An 18,645-nucleotide genomic window follows, 5' to 3' on the forward strand; every position below is an offset into this window, starting at 1 on the left:
TTTTTTAAGTATTTTACTGTTGAAAAATACATTTTGCTGTTGAAAAATGCTGCATTTTTCAAACAGAATGAGCAATGTGGATTTTGTCCCCATCTCTTACACTGGAATCACTTTAGGAAGTCTCTTCACAGCCAATATGGAAAGGAGGAACAATTAGAGCAACCAAAACCTGTTTCAATGTACATACAGACACGTGAGTATTGTTTTAAGACAGACTACAAAAAATGTGAACTCATCCTTTAATAGTTGTACACAGTTTGGACTCATACAGTTCAAGGTCCTACACAGAGTTAATTCTCTATAGCCCAGCAGTCTGAAATCTATCCAGGTGTAGAGGTGGGTGTGATAGATGTGATGCTTCTTCATGCAATTTAAGCCACATGTTTCATTCCTGTTTAATGTTACACAATGTTTGGTGTGACTATTTTAAGTCCCCGAGGAATGGGACCCATTCATTTCCAAACTGTTTAGCCCTCATGTCAGGATTAGCAGGACACCATCCTTTACGTCAGTGGAAATCATAACTTTCCAACACTGGAAAATATTAGGCATGAGGTGAAATACAGGTCTGATAAATTCTTTGGGAAGTGGTAATGTTTAAGTCACCAAAGGTCTTACTAAGTATCACTAAGCAGCTAACTGTCATCCTGTTGTCAGAGTCTGTGCGCTGTGTAAGGAGTACTGGGCTATAGTTCTTGTAGAGGGGGATAGAGGGAAGGGAGGGGACTGGAGATGTAACAGAAAACAGGGGAATATTAGAAAATTGTGCTTCCATTTTCTATTCTTGTATGTTAAGGAATATGGAAACACTGCGGTATTTCTATGTTGTCTGTTAACTTTGTATTCCTCATTGAAACAACAATGAAAAGAAAGGTCTTGTGCAGATTTTAAATTGATAAATTTCAAGGACTCTCAGTACAACCAAAATTCAACTTATGTTTAATTAAAATTTTTGGAAGATGTAATTGTTGTATTGTGTTTGGTGTTGGTTTGGTTTGTGTTTGCCAAAGGCTTATTTATACTGTGTATTACATATGACATATATGTCGAAATATGTGCTATTTAAAGTGCATTGTCTGTCTTAAAGGACGGGTTCACAGTTTTTCAAGCCTGTCTTAAAACAACAGTCAGGAACCCAAATAAATATTGAAATAGGTTTTTCTTGTTGTAATCATTCCTCCTGTTCATACTGACCATTAGAAGATCCCTTCATAATGTACTTACAATGGAAGTGATGGGGGACAAAATCCACAATCCTCCTTCTGTGCAAAAATGTATTTAAAAGTTTATCTGAAGCTGATATGAAGCTTCAGCATCCAAATGAGTCAAATCAAGTAGATATCTTTCAACGTTACAAATGACTGTGTGGACACACTGTGGATTTTGCCCCCCATCACTTACATTGAAAGCACATATGAAGGGGATCTTTTAATAGCCAGTATGAACAGGAGGAATGATTACAGCGCGGAAAACCTCTTTCAGTATGGACACCTGACTTGTTTTAAGACACACTTGAAAAATTGTGAATCTATCCTTTAAGTGCTGCCTGCTTCCTCATAAGTTGTTATAAATGTGTAAATAATAAATAATGATAATAATACAGTACACTGATATAATACAACAAACACACAAGAGGTTACCTGAATATTTTCCTTTAAATAACTGGATAGATAGATAGATAGATAGATAGATAGATAGATAGATAGATAGATAGATAGATAGATAGATAGATAGATAGATAGATAGATAGATAGATCTGGAAATTTTCTTTTTTGTCACTTTTTATAGAAAGTGTCACTTACAACATGTGTGACATTAATACAATAACAGAAAACAATAAGGCATCATGATGAAGTAAAGGTAAAATAAAGGACATGACTTCACTTTCAATCTGTTGATACAGTCAACATGACAATAGGACAAAGGGTAAAAGTAATAATCATAAATAAATAGATAAAAAAATAACTTAACAGAAAAAGTGGGCAATAAAATTAGATTTCTTTTAAAAAAAATCTTGAAGCATACAAACTGTGTGTGCACATTTCTTAGTGTTTACAAGTTGGATAGACTCAAATACTTTCTAAATTCAATCATGAAAAGTTCAAATGATGGACGAGACCCCAAAAACCAGAAAAAAGAATAAATTGAAGATCCGCTGAACTTTCTGGTTTTTGTTTTCATTGTATAGTATTACAGCCTTGGCTTACATCTTAAATGAATGGTTGGTTTGAGTATCAAAATGATCCTCAGTTTTTCCAGAATCCTGATGTTTACTGACATTCATAAAATAGATTTTTAGTTGTGTCTTTTTCATTTTTTTTACAAAAAAATCACATTTGTTATCAATATCAACAAATCTTGAGATGAATTTGTTGGTGGGATATATATTATGCACAATTGTAAAAGTACATTGTAATGTACTTTTTGTACAATTTGTTGGGGATAACAAATGTATATGAAAGAAGCCATGTTGTTTCCCATTGAATGTCAGAAAAAATGGGAGTTCCACACAAATTTCCCACATGGAGTAATTTTCCTTTTGCTGTAAAAATAATATCTTACATGTTTAGTAGTACATTTGTGACTATTACTAATCTAATTTTATATATAACAAAGAAGGTGGGTTCTAATTCCTGTAACTCAGAGTGGCACTTCATCAGCTGAAGGATTCCACTAAGAACAATATTTATTACCATTTGATATTCTTTATAAGTGACAGGAAAGGTTTTAGATCTGAGAAATTCCTCATAACTAAGAATTTGAACTTCATCATTTTGTAAGTCTGCAAGAAAAATTATATTTCTGTCAATCCAATGTTGCAAATATAGTGATTTATTCTTTCTGGTTAGGTACTCATTGTTCCATATAATAGTTTTGTGAGTGGAGAAATTGTGGACAAAACATTTTTGCTGCTGATAAAATTCAGACATTTGTGGTAATTATATTTCATCATAATTACAAAGTAATAGAAATTGTAGGCCTTGCTAAAAATATTCTGCGATATGAAGTACCAAAAGGATTCTGGAACTTTCAAATATATTCAGATATCAGTATTTCCATCATGCCACCTTCACCTGTCCGACCTGCTAAAACCTCCTTCTTTAAGTGATCAGATATATCCGGAAATAGGTGTGTCTGGACATGTACTTCTGACGTGGGAAGGCTTGAAACCTTTCCCACGACCCCATTGGCTCGCTTCCGTTACGCCCCTTTACGTCGTGACGTCTTGTTGTTGGTGAAGGGGCGGGAGGGGAGGAGGGGGCGCTATCAAGCAGCAGCGAAAGCGACCGAAAGATGCTCATAATTCAGGTGAGATTCAGCGGATTATAATGTCAGTAAATCTGATATGTAAGTAGACAGACGTTCCCGGGCGTCTGTCGCTTTACAGCTGAAGTCAAGGACACTGACAGATATTTGCAAACAGGTCAGTAAATGCTCGCTGTGACATGTTAGCTCAACCGCTAAGCTAAGATGGACTGACTGGTGCTGGAGTCAGACACTTAGGTTTCAGCACCATACAGGCCTATAAACTGCTTTAACCTAACTTAACAGTAAAGCAGTGTAATGGCGGGTTTAACTTTAATTATTTAGGTTTATCATTCGTAGCCGTTATATTACTACCTTACCTGGCTAAAGATAAAGCTGCTAGTTTGTTTACTTAGCGACATAGAGACTGTTCCACCTATTGGAACAGAAACCAATGACCTATATTTTATGCGCACACGATTTTTTTAAATATGATATAGATAATAGTGTCATTTAATTCTATCACATGTCAAAGTCAGTCGTATGAAAATTGAACCTATATGAGTATGAGGTCTTGCAGGGTGAATAAAACTTTATTTTGTGGTTTCTATGCGCAATGATGAGCAGTGACTCCAGGTCACGGTTCGCCATCTTTCAGTGACCCTTCCACCCACTCAGTGATCCCTCTGTCCATTCAGTGACCTCTCCATGCATTCAGTACCCATCATACAGTTGCAGGTCTTGCTTGCAGAGGCAGCAACACTGTACTGCTCACTGTTTCCTTTGACCTCTACAGTGGCAAAGCTTTGTCAGGTCAACACTACTGATGGAGGTTTCACTGGCTTCTTGTCATGAGATTTCTGTATTAGTTGGCCCAGTCTTCTCACCCTGAGATGTTTCTCTAACAACCTATTTTGATCACCAGTTCCTGTTTGTGGGTGTTTTCACTTGAAAGAATATATTTACATTCACTACAATATTGAAATGTTTTCAGTGGCATATTACTGGTACCGCTTGAATGTTCTTTTACTGAGGTCCTAATAATGAGAGATCTAGAGACTTATTTGTCTGATATGTGTGTGTGTGTGTTTGTGTGTGTTCATATTTTTTATAATCCATGTGAGAAAGTTTTTCTCGCCCACTTGCACAGACGTGTTGCACTGTAGAACAAGAAAGTTCAATTTCAGTCAGCATGTCCTATATCAGATGGTTTTGTCATCATACATGAATTTGCTGTGTCATATACTTCATTTCAGGCAGGATTTTACATGTAAAAATTTGACAATTAATTACATTTCATCGCTCCCGGGTTGTGGCAAAAATACAACAGAGTTGTCAAAGCCAGGTCTCTAGAGTTGGGAAAAGTGTTTAATTAGTCAATCTAGAAAAAGTTTGATAACAATTAATATTTTAAGTGACTTTTTAAGTTAAGAATCCAAACCATTTAAGTGGTTCCAGCTTCTCAAATATGAATATTTGCTGGTTTTAATGGTTTTATGATGATAAATAGATTATCTTTGGGTTTGGGACTGTTGGTTAGATAAATGAGGACATTTGGAGAAGTAATCTTGGGTTCTTGGAAATTGTGATTGCTAGATTTGTTTGGCTTTGTCTAAAACCCAAAGATATTCATTTTACAATGATAACAAAACAAAGAAAATCCTCAATATAAATTGAGAGCTTGGAAACAACAAATGTTTGTCTTTTTGCTTTAAATAAATTTATCAATCGATTAATCAACTAGTTGTTTCAGCACTAAAGAGAATTGGGACTGCAGTTCATGATTGTTTTTACTGTCAAATAATCTGCCAATTAATTTCTTGTTTTGTCTATTAATTGTCTGGTCTACAGAATGTCAGAGAAAAGTGAAAAATGCCAATCACAGTTCAGCCTAATTTAACCCAACTCTAACCCAAAGTGATCTCCCAAATTACTGGTTCAACCAACTGTTCAAAACACAAATATATTCAGTTTACAATCACATCAGACAGAGAGAAGCTGGAAATCCTCACAACTGAGAACCTGTAACTAGAGAATGTTTGGTATTTTTGCTTGAACAGTGACTGAAATGATTAATTTGATTAATCAGCTTGTCATTTCAGCTCTCAGCAGAACTGTGGGCATGTCTGCTGTACATGACTGCATCTGTTTTGGAATACATCAAGCCCTTAAAGGAAAATTCTGGTTTATTTCAACCTGATGTATTTCCCATAAATGTGGCCATTGTGGCTCTCATGTTACACTAATTTTGCTCCTCCAGCTCCATTATAGAGATTTGGGGAAGTCACAAAAAGACATATATCGCACAAAAGGGCAGGCAGCTGAGCCTCCTACATCTTTCCATATAAACTTGTTTTTTACATGTATCACTTCAAACGTTTGTTTCTGAGTCCAAATGAAAGTAAACACAGAAACTAGCCTCCTGTAGCAGTATTATGGCGAACTGCATAGAGATCTATATCTGGAGAAACTTGCCAGCCAACCAAAACAACCACATATTCATCTGTGCACACCGGTTTGTTTACATGTATGAGGCTGACTTTCACCGTGATTAGACTGTAAGGGAACTAAAAAAACAAAGTGCAATGACGGATTATCCCATGGACTATTATGAGGATGATTGAGAATCATTTCACTTTGAATGGCCAGCTGTATTGTTTTGAGCCCAAGTACACAGAGAGAAACAAATGGAGGCAACAGGACTGTCACGTGAAACTGGTGAAGTTCCGCTCTCCTCCTCTGCCGACTGAGGAGTAAAACTTTTTCTGCAGAGTCGGACCTGTTGTTGCAAGACTTGGAAAATCTAGAAGTGTCCATGGATGAGAGTAATCCCAGCTGTGTAACTACTACACATGGATTCACAGCATTTTTCAACATTGTCATCCCATCGACTATTTTACGTCCACAAAATTAACTGAATAGCGGCTGGACCAAACACTCAGCTTCACACAAAAATGCGGTTACAACACGCAATATACTGTGTGATGAATTACAGTATGCAAGTCTCTATCATCTAACAGTAGTCCATAAACCTGCTCAGTGTGTATCTTGTCATTTTATTCTTGCAATTTGGAAACTTGCAGACATGAACCATTTTATTTCATCTGCTAAGTTACTACTTCTCTAGCAGGAAGAGATGCTGAGCTATCCACAGCCTCAGACGTAAACAAACTGACGTACAAGCTGCCTCGGATACATACAGTTAGCCATAATGCTGCTACAGGCAGCTAGTTTCTGTGTTCACTTTCGTTCAGACTCACAAACAAACTTTTGAAACGATTCATGTAAAAATCATGTTTATTTGAAAAGCTGTAGGAGGCTCAGCAGCTTGCCCCGATGTTTGTCGTTTTGTGCGTTTCCCCGAAATTCTATAACGGAGCTGGAGAGTACAAAATTAACATGACACATAGAGCCACAATGGCCACATTTATGGGAAATACATCAAGTTGAAATAAACACCAATTTTCCTTTTAAAAGGTAGTGAATATTTAGTCACACAAACTAAACAGATCAGAGGCATATGGATAACTTACCCGATCATCAATGAAGCACTTTCACCCTCAGAGATCATCTAGAGAACCCAGTCTTTGACTTGCCTCTGACCTGCGACCTTCCTGCTCCTCTCCCCAGCATGCGGTGACTGAGACTGAAGCCTGAAGGCGCAGTGGGTCCGGCAGCAGCAGCAGCAGCAGCAGCAGCAGCAGGCGTCCAGCTTAGATGAAGGATGAAGAGCCCGGTGCACAGATGCAGGGATGTGGAGCACAGCCGCGGGCAGGCCGGAACCGGGGCAGGAGGCAACTGCCTACAGAACGAACAGCGCATCCCTATCTCCAAAGACGTCATCACTTCCTCCTCTGCCTCCGCCATGTGGTTCATCAGGGACGCCTGCGGCATTGTGTGCGCCGTCATCACATGGCTGCTGGTGTTGTACGCCGAGTTCGTGGTGCTGTTTGTAATGCTGCTGCCCTCCAAGAATCTGACATACAGCATTGTGAACGGGACTCTGTTCAACACTCTGGCCTTCCTTGCCCTTGCCTCACACCTCAGGGCCATGTGCACTGACCCTGTAAGTGGGGCTTTTTGGGGGTTGTTAGCTTGATATAGTGTTGAATTATTGTGCTGAACTTTCATAAAATTATAGTGCCTTTGCCTACTTGTTTCATTATGATGATTGATGAGTTATCTACTGTATGGTCATGTTTCCTGCTAGGGGGCAGTGCCAAAAGGGAACGCAACAAAGGAATACATAGAAAGCCTTCAGCTGAAACCAGGGCAGGTGGTCTACAAATGTCCCAAGTGCTGCAGTATCAAGCCTGACCGAGCACACCACTGCAGGTAGGGCAAAAGGGACACGAGAGTCTCACTGCCGCATTCACAAACCCAAACCCACACTTACAGCTGCAGCGGTTTGATGCAATGAAGACTGTTAGGATACATTTTGATTTTTGTTTCATTTGTGAGATAGAAATAGTAAAGTTGTACAGCATTTCTTGGTGCTCCTCACTAATTTCGCTCCTGTGCACAGGTGTTACTGCCTTAATCTGCTCCTCTCTCCCTCGTTTCACTTACTGTAACTCTCACAGTGTTTGCAAACGCTGCATACGGAAGATGGACCACCACTGCCCCTGGGTTAACAACTGTGTCGGAGAGAACAACCAAAAGTACTTTGTGCTATTCACAGTAAGTTCTGCTTTACATACACAGAGAAACACAATCAGTCACTGGATTATGTAGGATGATTGAAAACAAACCAAGAAGATTGCTACAGACCGACCAGGGAGAAGGTGACTACAGATGAAGCTAATATAGAGGTCACACTTTGTACCGGCTTTTTTGTGTCTGTGTGACGCTGTTTCTTCACCTCTCTGAGAGGAGTTACATGGGAAATTCATTGTACTGTGTTAAATCAAGACAGATACAGATGTGAGGGTTTTCTAAATGGAAATGACTTTGTTTTGGTGATTTTGCAGTCAGTGTATGTGGCAACTTACCCTTCTTGTTTTTTTGTTTTATTCAGATGTATATTGCACTCATCTCTCTCCACTCTCTGGTCATGGTGGTCTTCCATTTCCTCTACTGCTTTGAAGATGATTGGACAAGTGAGTGTTTTTTTTTTTTTGTTTTTTTTTTAATCACTTTTTCAGGTCCTCAAAACTGGAGATATGAAATCGTATTGTAATTGCTTTGATGCTTTGTTTTATATGTAAAGATATTAACAAATTAAAAATACATGCTCAACAGAAATAGACTAGATCATATATTTTTATGAGTTCTTCTGATAATAGACTTATACTTGTTAGTTGGATACCTTCATAGTCATATTTGGCCTCTTCAGGGGGTTTGTTGATGATACAAAGATAAAATGATGTCCGTTTTATCCTTTCATGTATAGCGCCTAGGGATTAAAAATTGAATATTATATGAATAATACAGTAGATTTCACAGCTCTGTAGAAATATTACAGTAATTCTCTGTAGATCCTCTCCACAGGTACCAAAAAATATTTACAAGAATGAAATTACATCCCTGCTGGACTCAATTGTTGTTTGCATTTGCTGTTGTATTTCAAAGGAACTGGGTTGCATAGCACACTGGGAACCCTCATGACTTGCATGTGGTCGGCACGTATGCAGACTGAACCGTCCACTGTGAGCCACGTTCTCATTTTTGTGTCAGATGAGCTGTCATGTGGCATGAAGAGACCTTCACGCTTCCTGAACCTGCTCTGTTTGTCATCCCCGTGGCAACGTGCCATAACGTACAATACAGCTAAATGTCAGAGTGTTGTCTTTGCCTTCTTTCATCATCTTAGACATGTTTAGTTTTTGTTCCGTTAAAGCTGAGACACACGTGTATGTTGAAGGGAGCATCAGAGCAGTCTGCAGCAGTGTTCATTTTAGCATCGGATTCTGATCTGGTCTTAGTTTTTTGATGCAAATGTTAGTGTTTGATAGTTTTAGTGAACAAGAACTGAAGGAATTGTAGTCATCATTCATCATGAATTTTTTATTTGTATGTCTGCTAAGCATTTTGGAGGATACAGCTGTCTGGATACAGATGTCTTGGCAAGGTTTATGGAAAAGGAAGTTTTAGTCACACAGTGTTCATGTGACTGTGCAGTAAAACAACAGACTGACTCTCCTCAGTAAACTCTGTGTGTTTAAACAGAACATCCCTGCTCAGCTAGAATTAACATTAGCATTAGCACAGCTACCTGTGCCCTCCACTGCAGGGCAGCTAATCATTCACTCACCTGTTTACTAAGATACTGTTCACCTCTGGGTTTAGCTTGAGAGGAGCTCAAACATTGAACAGCATAGTCATATTTCTTCAGCGAACATCTAGAGGAAGATTTAGATGGTTGAGTGACATAAATTCAGGAACACTTTCCCTCCAATTGCAAAGCCCACAGCACTTGATAATGTTACATTAGCTTTAGCAGCTGTTTTGTTGTTGCTTGTCTAACTCTCAGTGGATTGTAGATGAATTTAGTTCATAAATCTGTTTCTTTCAGGAAGCACTAACGTCAGATAACATTACTGACAGACAGAATCTTATTGAATGTGTCTAAATCAACTTATGAACATGAGATATTATTGGCAGGCGGAGGCTGCAGTGAATCTTTGTGGGCTTTCATATAATGCTGTCAGTTCATAACGAGAATTTGTGTCTGGAGAAAACCAGTTGAGATTGCGGTTGAAGATGGAAGTGAAATCTATCATTCATAAAGCTACCGTACGCCCCCAGACTTTCATTCCATTTCCATTGTAATGTATTGTGTTACTCATCGCCCTAACTTTGAGTCATACATTTAAAAGGTAAGGGAAATTTTAGAGTTAAACAGTTAAAGATCCCTATCTTGGTTGTCTCCAGATGTACTGTACCTGCATGTTAGAGAATGGTTTGCACAGCATAGACAAGTCGTTTATAAGCTGTACTAAATACTGTTTTTCCAATAAGTTTTCCTTTGTATTTGTGCTAAAACTATTGTCCTACCTGCATAACAATTCAGCCTAAACCTCCTGATCCCAAACACGCTCTAGCTTTCCCCTTCCACCGAAGCCACCAGAGCGGGTGACGGGTGAAACCTTTGCATCATTACTGTAGCGCCGCTGATGAGTCAACAGTAGAGTGCAGTAGTTTGATTGTAGTGTGTAGCTGCTCTTCATACGATCCTCTTCTTTGCCCTTTCACTTCTCTTCCTCGTGTCCCTCCATCCCTCAGAGTGCAGTTCCTTCTCTCCTCCAGCAACAGTCATACTCCTCATACTCCTGTGCTTTGAGGGTCTCCTCTTCCTCATCTTCACCTCTGTGATGTTCGGCACCCAAGTCCACTCCATCTGTACCGACGAGACCGTAAGTGACCCATTTAGTGACCGACAAATCCCCCTCCTCTCCTTTTTATCTCCCTAATTCCCTCTGCGCTTCAAACCTCCCTGCTTCCTCCACCCTTTGCTTTTTTAACATTAACGTGAACATCTTTGATGGCTAACAGCCGAGTGAACGTCTCTCACTCTGCGGCCTGAGGTGGAGTAAGGTGCAACGAATTCTCTGCAAGTCTTTGCTTTCACTGAAAACAATGGGTCTCATGCAAGAACGTTTGAATCCCTTTTTTTCTGTGAGGTTTGCTGATATGAGTGTTTCAAGTCGGATTCAACAAACCTTCTTAAACTTGTTGCTTGTTTTAGCCTGGTGAATGTCACCTGTTCAGGAGGAGGAAAATAGTCAATAAACCTGAATAGTCATGTCAGGTGAGGTCATGTCTGCTCTGACTGTGGTCAAGTTTCCCAAATAGTAAAAAGAAGAGTTTCCCACTGCAGCGCTTCAAATCACACATTTAGCAGCGTTAATTCACTCATATGTGTTATTTAACAACAAATCTGTTCATATGAGTTGTTCTTGCATGAGGCCTAATGTCTGAAATGCAAATAACTGTCAAAAACTCAGAGTAAGAAAGTGTTTAATGTGTGTATAGTAGCAGTGCTGTGTTTTGAGGTATCACTGAATCCGAGCAGAAGTGATTTTTGAGAGCTCTGCTCGTAAAAACTCTGAAGGGTTTATCCTGAAACTGTGACGTGCTGCTCTGATTCATTACCGCAAAGCTAATGTGATCAATCAATGACCTGCTGAGCTGAATCAGACAGAGACTGACGCAGCTCACCTTGTTATCAATGTAGGTACTGCTGTAGATGTCAGTTTAAACTATCACCTCATTTATTAAACACATGGCCTTTGCTGTGTGATGTAGCTTTCTTTACAGGTTAGCATGGTGTCATATCAGTGATCAGAAGTGGATGAAACTCTCCTTTTTCAGGGTTCGAGTCAGCTGGAAACAACAAAAAGCAGTTAAATGAATGTTAATTAGTAAGCTAGCTACAGCCAATATTCTCCTAGCCCAGATTTTAATTTGGCACTCCCCTTTATTTTGGCAGTTACCTCAAAAGCACAATCTGTGATCTAAATGGAAACAAAAAGGTTGTCCCATCACCAACATTTAAAACATGTTGGAACCTGAATTGTCTGATGTAATTTTATGTGCAGGTGTCATTATTTAACCTGCAGGCTTTGAAGGTGTCTTACTTTGTTTAGGCAAAACAAATCCACCAATCTGCTCATGAGGTTTCACTCTTTGCTAATAGTGGTTATAGTGTCAAACCACTATGTGCTGAATGTAAAAGACAGAAATGTATTTTTATAATCAAATGAAATTTACATCATGTATCAGTGACAGAAGGAATCAGTATCCTTTATGAAGTTTGGTGTCATCCTAAAATCATTCAGCCTGGTGTGCCTGTGTATCGTAGCTCACCAAACCAAACTCCTTTTCCTACTTTGAGCTTCTTTTTGTCTGCAACTCTAGGTCAGAGACATGGGAGGCATTTTATTATTTAATTAAAGAGAGTGGGGTTTGATATATTGAGGACCGTATAAAACACGGGGAACATAAGCAACTATATTATCTTTGAAGAGAAATCACTTCAGGGCCGAAGTGATTCTCAGTAATTCTTAAGAAAGATTGATTTTTTTTCATATTTAGTGAGTTAAAAAAGAAAATTGGTATTTGGAATTTGGTTTGTGATTATTGACTGGATCGCACAAAAGCACACCAACTGAAGTTTGGTTGTCTCTCGTTTTCAGGGCATAGAGCAGTTGAAAAAGGAAGAGAGAAGATGGGCTAAAAAAACTAAGTGGATGAACATGAGGGCGGTATTCGGACACCCTTTCTCCTTATTGTGGTTTAGCCCCTTCTCCACCCCTGACCACGGGAAGGCTGAGACCTACCAGTATGTGGTGTGAGAGGTGACGCAGGGAACAAGGCGGCCGGGTCAGAACCAAAGTGGGAAGCCCAGCCCAGCCCCCACTGAGCTCAGCTATGGCAGTCTGTCGCTCCCAGTGCTGAACACGATTTACTTTGCATCTCCCACACTAGCCATGGACAGCTTTTCATCTGCTTTTTGTGTTGCCAACTAAGTGCGCTATACGTTTATTTTTGTGTTGCCTTCAGTAAGTCGAGTTGCAGAGAAAAAGAAACACTTTCAGTTTGTGATCCTGTTTGCAAACACTGTGATGAATCTGTTTTTTTCTGAGCTATTTCTTCTATTTTTCTTGTTTGTATCAGGAAGCTCTTTTCTTGCTCTGTGTTTACTCTTTCTTTTCTTAAAGGGTTAAGGGCAGATAAATTACAAAAAAACCCTTCTTATTCACACTTATTTTCTCACTTATATGTGGTGGTGTCTGGGCATGCAGGTAGTTCGGTCTTTTGGTGTCCAGGTTTTCGATATCTACCCTGAAACCTCTGCTTCCAGCCGATACAGTAAATACCCTGTAAAACCAGAATTAATGTAATTACCTCCTTACAGAGACATCTGAGGAACATTTAAATAAGATGAGTGTGAAAAAATAAAGACAACCAACCATATACTTATACATACACAGCAGAAACATACGTATCTATGGATGACTTTAGTATATAGTCCTGTTGTTTTAGACAACTGTAATTCCAGTTCCACAAACTTGATTCATTTCAGCTCTATCGTACTGTGGTGGCAGCAGTCATATTAGAGACACATATCTGCATGGCCAGATACCACTAGAGGTCTTTTTTGTAATTTTTGGTGAATTGACCCTTTAAATCTTCCTCTTGTCAGACAGTAGTCAGTAGTGTGTTCCAGACGTGGACAAAATAAACCTTTTTTTTAAATGGTCTCCATCAGAATGGTCAGATTGAGGAAGAACAATGTAGTCCTCGTAGAAGCCATTCTGCAAACAGATCCGTTTAAGGCTGACCCCTTTAAATGGTGCCAAATACAGCACGTAAAGGAACAGTTTGCCATGATTATTGTGGACATTCAGTCAATTAAGATTGTGAAGATATTTTAAATACACACAAGTTGCCAAAAAAGGTAATGCTGCTTACAGTCAAGTGTTCCTTTTTTAAAGTGTTGCATTTGAGCCTTTGAAGTATCCCTTTGACAAAATTACTGTACATGCAAGGCAAAAAGGTTTTGTCATGTTTTAAAATACTGAAATGCCTTCATGTTGCCCAAGTGTGGAACATTCTCCCTGATTCCTCTCTGATACATGCTTGACACGAACAAAGCTGTCGTTACAGGAAAGAAATGTATTATATATATATTTTTTTTTTTTTTTTGCCAAAACAAACTAGAAAGCAGAATCGGTCCCTAAATTTGCCAGCGTGTTTCAGCTGTGTCAAATGCTCAATGAAGAAGTGAAATGGTTTCAGTTAGTATTATTATCCACCTCGACTTGTCTTTCAACTAGAAAACATGTTAGAATGTAACATAGTTTCAGGGCCACAACTAAAGATTATTTTCATTATTGAATTATTTGCTGATTATTTTCTTGATTAATTGATTCATCCTCTCGTCTATGAAATACCAGAACATTACCCTGACATGCCAGATGGTTTGTTACACAGAACCATCTGAGAAGTTGTCCTTGGAAACTGTTTGGGGAAAAAGGGCAGGCACTTTCAAAAACTACTTAGCAGGTGATTGGATGAACCATCTGTCTGTCATTGTCTTACCTTGTGAGGCAGCTGGATTCAAAAGATCACGTGAGAATCAGCAAATAATCTGCATTTTAGCTTAAAAAATTACTCAAAACAATCATTCGATAATCAAAATAGTTGCAGAGTAATTTCCTGTTGAACGACAAAGGGACTAATTGTTTCAGCTGTAATATGTTCATTCTCCTTTTTGCAAAGAAAGAATTGCCCCCCCCCCCCCCCCCCACAGTAACACCAGTGCTACCTGTGTGTGTGTGTGTGTGTGTGTGTGTGTGTGTGTGTGTGTGTGTGCGTGTGTGCGTGTGTGCGTGCATGAACACTTGACAGTGAAACAGCCCCAGTGCTCTCAACCCGAGTGGTGTTTTTGATGTTGTGAGCACGTGCCAAATTCAATCATGATTGTTTGGGAAAGCTTTGATGTGAAATTCTTTAAAAGGGACACTGGCTCTGTTTTTAAAATTTTCCTTGCTGGAGAAAATTTGCTGGAGTCAAAGGGAAGCAACCTATAAAATGTTAGCTCTGCATACAGCGGATATTAGCTGGACTGTATTCCTGCACTATTCCAGACTACTTCAAAGCATTTAACAAAGTATTAACTTTTACCATTCACATTTACACAAATACTAAAATGGCTAATTTGCAATTTGTATTTCATCATTTTAAGATTTGATCCCGTTCTGAAGTGTGCATTTTATTCTTCTATTCTTTGTTTACATGATATCGTATGTATCTTTTGTTATCTGAATGCATGGTACAGGTGAAGGCTAGTTTAGTATTGTATGTGAAACACTGCTGGTATGATGGTGCCAAGTCTCGCTGGTGAGAGTGAAGGTGGAGGTGATTTGTTTTTTACAGAAATTTTAATTCTTTCTAAATATTCTGAAGATATTTCAGCACATGCGCAGAGAATAAATACTTCTCAGTTGCAATGCAAAAACCGTGTTTGCTTGCTTTTTTGGGTGTATTTTTTTTCCTTTGATTGTTGAGGGCCTGCTATGCTAATGTGTGTTTTCCTCTCAATTATTTATGTTCAAATAATGTTAAAGAAAAGGTTTTCAGTCCCTCTCTCACTTGTCTCTCACACCCTGCGTTGTTAAAATTTCACTCTGTCCTTGTCTTTCATTCTATTCCCACTTCGCCATCTGTAATCTGCTTCTCTCCCGTGCAATGTTCTCTCCACACTCATTGCATTTGCTTTGGTTGATAACTCACTCTGCCAAAAGCTTTCTGAAGCAGACAACTCTTAATTATCTTGACAGAGGTAAGCTTGCAACAGAGGTCACATTAGCTGTCCCATCCAGCTTAATACATCACAAGCATGCAGATTTCAATCGGAAGAGCAAACTCCTTCGCTTTCATTTATTTTTTGCTGTTTCAGATTCAACCAAACATAATGAATGAATGAGTGAGCTCTGTGTGTAATACAATGCATGCACTGTTTTTCACCATCTGCTTCTTCCTTTTTTTTCTTTTTTAAAGGTGCATGTTACTGTCATTTTGTACGTAAATCTTGGGTATGTTTCTTAGAAAGCAAATGAATCATAACATAGATTATATTAACATATATTTAAATGATATTTGAAAAAAATACAAAACTATCTTAACAATAGTCACATCTCATGTGTATGATGAGAGTTATTGGTCCCTGTAACCATTCTTGTCCAATGGATGCAAAGAGATCCCTTCACAGCTACACAGTATAAGCCAGCAGACAAAATGCACCGTCCTTGTTTTGTTAAAAACTGTTCCAAAGTTCAGCTGAAGCAAATATGAGTGTCTAGTCTGAAAAATGAATGAGAACCTTCGAATCAATTTGAATTAATTTGATCACAACTCATGCTGCCAAATCTGAAAATATGTAACTTCTCAGATGGTTTGGTGTCATTTTGATGATTAGCCATTCAGAACAGCTCGCTAGTTTCCACCATTTTTGTGTTAGCAAGGAAAACAGTTGTGTAGCTTACTGAGGGCAACAGGGCATTTAATAGATCAGAGTGACAGCCACTGCCAGAGTACATGGCCCATGGTTGTTCAAATCTTGAATAAAAAGTGACAGCCCTAGTATCTTCCAAAGTTTCAGTCCTTTTAGTACAAAATTCCCTCTTTGTGTTTCCTTGCTAAGCCGCGGCAGACCATGTAGGTTTGTTGCCGGTGTTGTCTCCTTCCCCGTTGATTTGTTGCCCCTCACTTAGCTCTAACTTCAGCCAGTCATGTGTGACACCAAACCATAACCTAACATTAACCTTAATGAACCTAAAGACCCCCTACACGCATCTTATAAGACATTAAGAATACTCAGCTTTGAATAATAATGTGTCTGATATGGTCTTTCCATAAAAAAAGTTGAACTACTTTGTTTAATTCGATCTACTCCTCAATCTCGATCTTTGTGTTTAGTAATAATTAGCAAATGTTAGAGCTGCTAGGTGGTTGTTGACTCTTAGTTTTGTTGCACAGAACAAGGACAGTAGATTACGTCATGGCCATTATGGACAGGAGGAATGATTACAGCAACCAACTCTTTCAACATATAGTAAATGAGTATTATATTAAAACAGACCATCTGGACATCTTTAGTCTGCTTTGTGTCTGAGAACCTGGCCCAAAGAGCAAACCATAGTGTGTTTTTTGCAGTTTTCGTACTGTTGCCACCTTTGTGTCATAGTTGCTGCATGCAGATGACAGGTGGTTCAACTCCTTTCACCTCAGACCCTCATTGTTCAATCTTCCGCAGGGGATCGAGCGTCTGAAGGGAGAGACGGGGAAATGGGGGAAGGTGCCATGTTGGGAAGCCATGCAGATGGCGTTCGGTGGCCCGTTCTCCCTGTCCTGGTGCAGCCCCTTCACAGGGCTGAGCTGCAAGAAGAGCTCTTCGGACCACATCGCCATCCCGCAGGGGGAGATCATCGAGGAGGACGTCATAGAGATTCCACTTAACTAGCGCTGGATGCAGTCAGGCAGACATTTTCTCAGTCTGGCAGCGCTTCACTACAGCTGGGCAAGCACACCAGACTTTTTCAGGGCTTTCTAAATGGCGAAAAACCACCCAGAATTGGATTTTTATTTATATTTTTTATCTGAAAGATTTTTTTTATCTATACAAAAAAAATCACATTGGACATCTTCACTATATGTCCCAGTGTCAATGTAGCCATTTGTAAGCTGTACAGGGCAGCAAACCTAGATTTTGTGAACACTTTTACCAAACCTAAGCATCTTGGCTCTCTTTGAAGGACCAGTGTGTAAGATTTGGTGGCATCTAGTGGTGAGGTTGCAGATTGCAACCAAATGAATACACCTCCCCCTCCCCTTCCAAGCATGTAGGAGAACCTACAGTGGCTGCGAAACTTGCACAAAACGTGAAAGGCCCTCTTTAGAGCCAGTGTTTGGTTTGTCCGTCCTGGGCTACTGTAGAAACATGGTAGTGCAATATGGCAGTCTCCGTGGAAGAGGACCTGCTCCTTATGTAGATATAAAGGGCTCATTCTAAGGTATCGAAAACACAATGATTCTCATTTTCAGGTGATTATACACTAATTATAACATACTTATGAATATTATATTCTATTTCTGCCAATAGAGCCCCCTAAATCACACTGGTCCTTTAAATTTACCGTCATTGCACACACACAATAAAAGGGGAGTATAACACCATGTGGAAATGATCTCATACTACTTAACTCATGTTACCAAACCTTTAGTATTTTTCTGAAATCTTTGTGTAATAGAACTGGAGCAAAGGAGCTGGAAGGATTCAGATTATGTTTCTGCAACACAACCAAAGTGTTTCCTACTCAAGTAGCTGAGAAAGCATCTCATTGAGGTGCCTCAGGAGAACACCACTGTAGCAGTAATCTGACACTGAAGCATGAGCAGTTTACTTTCAACCACTTTTCTGTCTTTGCTTCCTTTTTCATGAGGATTTAAATTCACCTTGTGCCTTATCTGTCCCAACGAGCAAACGTTTAAATGTGACACACAGTTTTGGGGGAGGGACTTTGTGAGATTATTATATTATTCAACTACTCATCTTTCCATTTTTGGTATCTGTGTCTGAAGTTTCATCTTTGTCACTCTATTGCACATATGGAAAATGAACAGTGACTGTAGCGTGAAAAGGCTGCTGGATAAGGGCTTTTACCTGCTAAATGGGTGCTGGATATCATGGGACCACTCATGTTTTATTATGTTTACATCATCTTAACAAACTGTTGAATCATTTTGTGGGTTTCATTTTTAAATTCTAAAATAAATCATATCTGTACATTACAAGGGCTTTGTTAATCATCATTGAAGAAACAGTATTGAATAAGTGGTAATTTATTTTTCTTACAAACTCATCTGCACAGTTTTACAGTTCAAAATATGTTT

The 18,645-nt window shown here is 39.0% G+C and overlaps 1 protein-coding gene and 1 long non-coding RNA gene across 8 annotated transcripts in view; one reads left to right on the top strand and one right to left on the bottom strand.

Annotated features, from left to right (window-relative positions):
• The window catches only part of LOC137191953 (uncharacterized), a 300,725-nt gene that overhangs the window by 70,430 nt on the left and 211,650 nt on the right, over positions 1 to 18,645 (bottom strand). The gene's annotated exons all lie outside the window — the stretch shown is intronic.
• zdhhc3a (zinc finger DHHC-type palmitoyltransferase 3a) lies at positions 87 to 18,546 on the top strand. Of its 7 annotated transcripts, XM_067602452.1 has the most exons (8): positions 3,220 to 3,309; positions 6,877 to 7,312; positions 7,457 to 7,581; positions 7,830 to 7,926; positions 8,264 to 8,345; positions 10,471 to 10,601; positions 12,384 to 12,529; positions 17,009 to 17,203. In XM_067602452.1, the coding sequence occupies exons 2-8, from the start codon at positions 6,971 to 6,973 to the stop codon at positions 17,022 to 17,024; spliced, it is 939 nt and encodes a 312-aa protein (XP_067458553.1). In that variant the 5' UTR covers positions 3,220 to 3,309; positions 6,877 to 6,970; the 3' UTR covers positions 17,025 to 17,203. The 7 variants fall into 7 exon arrangements, 6 of the variants coding, with proteins under 6 accessions (XP_067458551.1, XP_067458553.1, XP_067458550.1 ...); XM_067602450.1 differs by lacking the exons at positions 3,220 to 3,309; positions 12,384 to 12,529 and adding an exon at positions 87 to 193 and having other exon boundaries at positions 17,009 to 18,546; XR_010930465.1 differs by lacking the exons at positions 10,471 to 10,601; positions 12,384 to 12,529; positions 17,009 to 17,203 and adding exons at positions 8,818 to 9,135; positions 9,171 to 10,462.

Source organism: Thunnus thynnus, chromosome 10 (assembly GCF_963924715.1).
Source record: "Thunnus thynnus chromosome 10, fThuThy2.1, whole genome shotgun sequence".
NCBI classification, from domain to species: Eukaryota; Metazoa; Chordata; class Actinopteri; order Scombriformes; family Scombridae; genus Thunnus; species Thunnus thynnus.

Coding starts and splice junctions, on each gene's coding strand:
- zdhhc3a (XM_067602450.1), top strand. CDS start 6,971: ATGAAGAGCCCGGTGCACAGATGCAGGGATGTGGAGCACAGCCGCGGG. Junction 7,582..7,829: donor GACCGAGCACACCACTGCAG/GTAGGGCAAAAG, acceptor TAACTCTCACAG/TGTTTGCAAACGCTGCATAC. Junction 10,602..17,008: donor CCATCTGTACCGACGAGACC/GTAAGTGACCCA, acceptor AATCTTCCGCAG/GGGATCGAGCGTCTGAAGGG.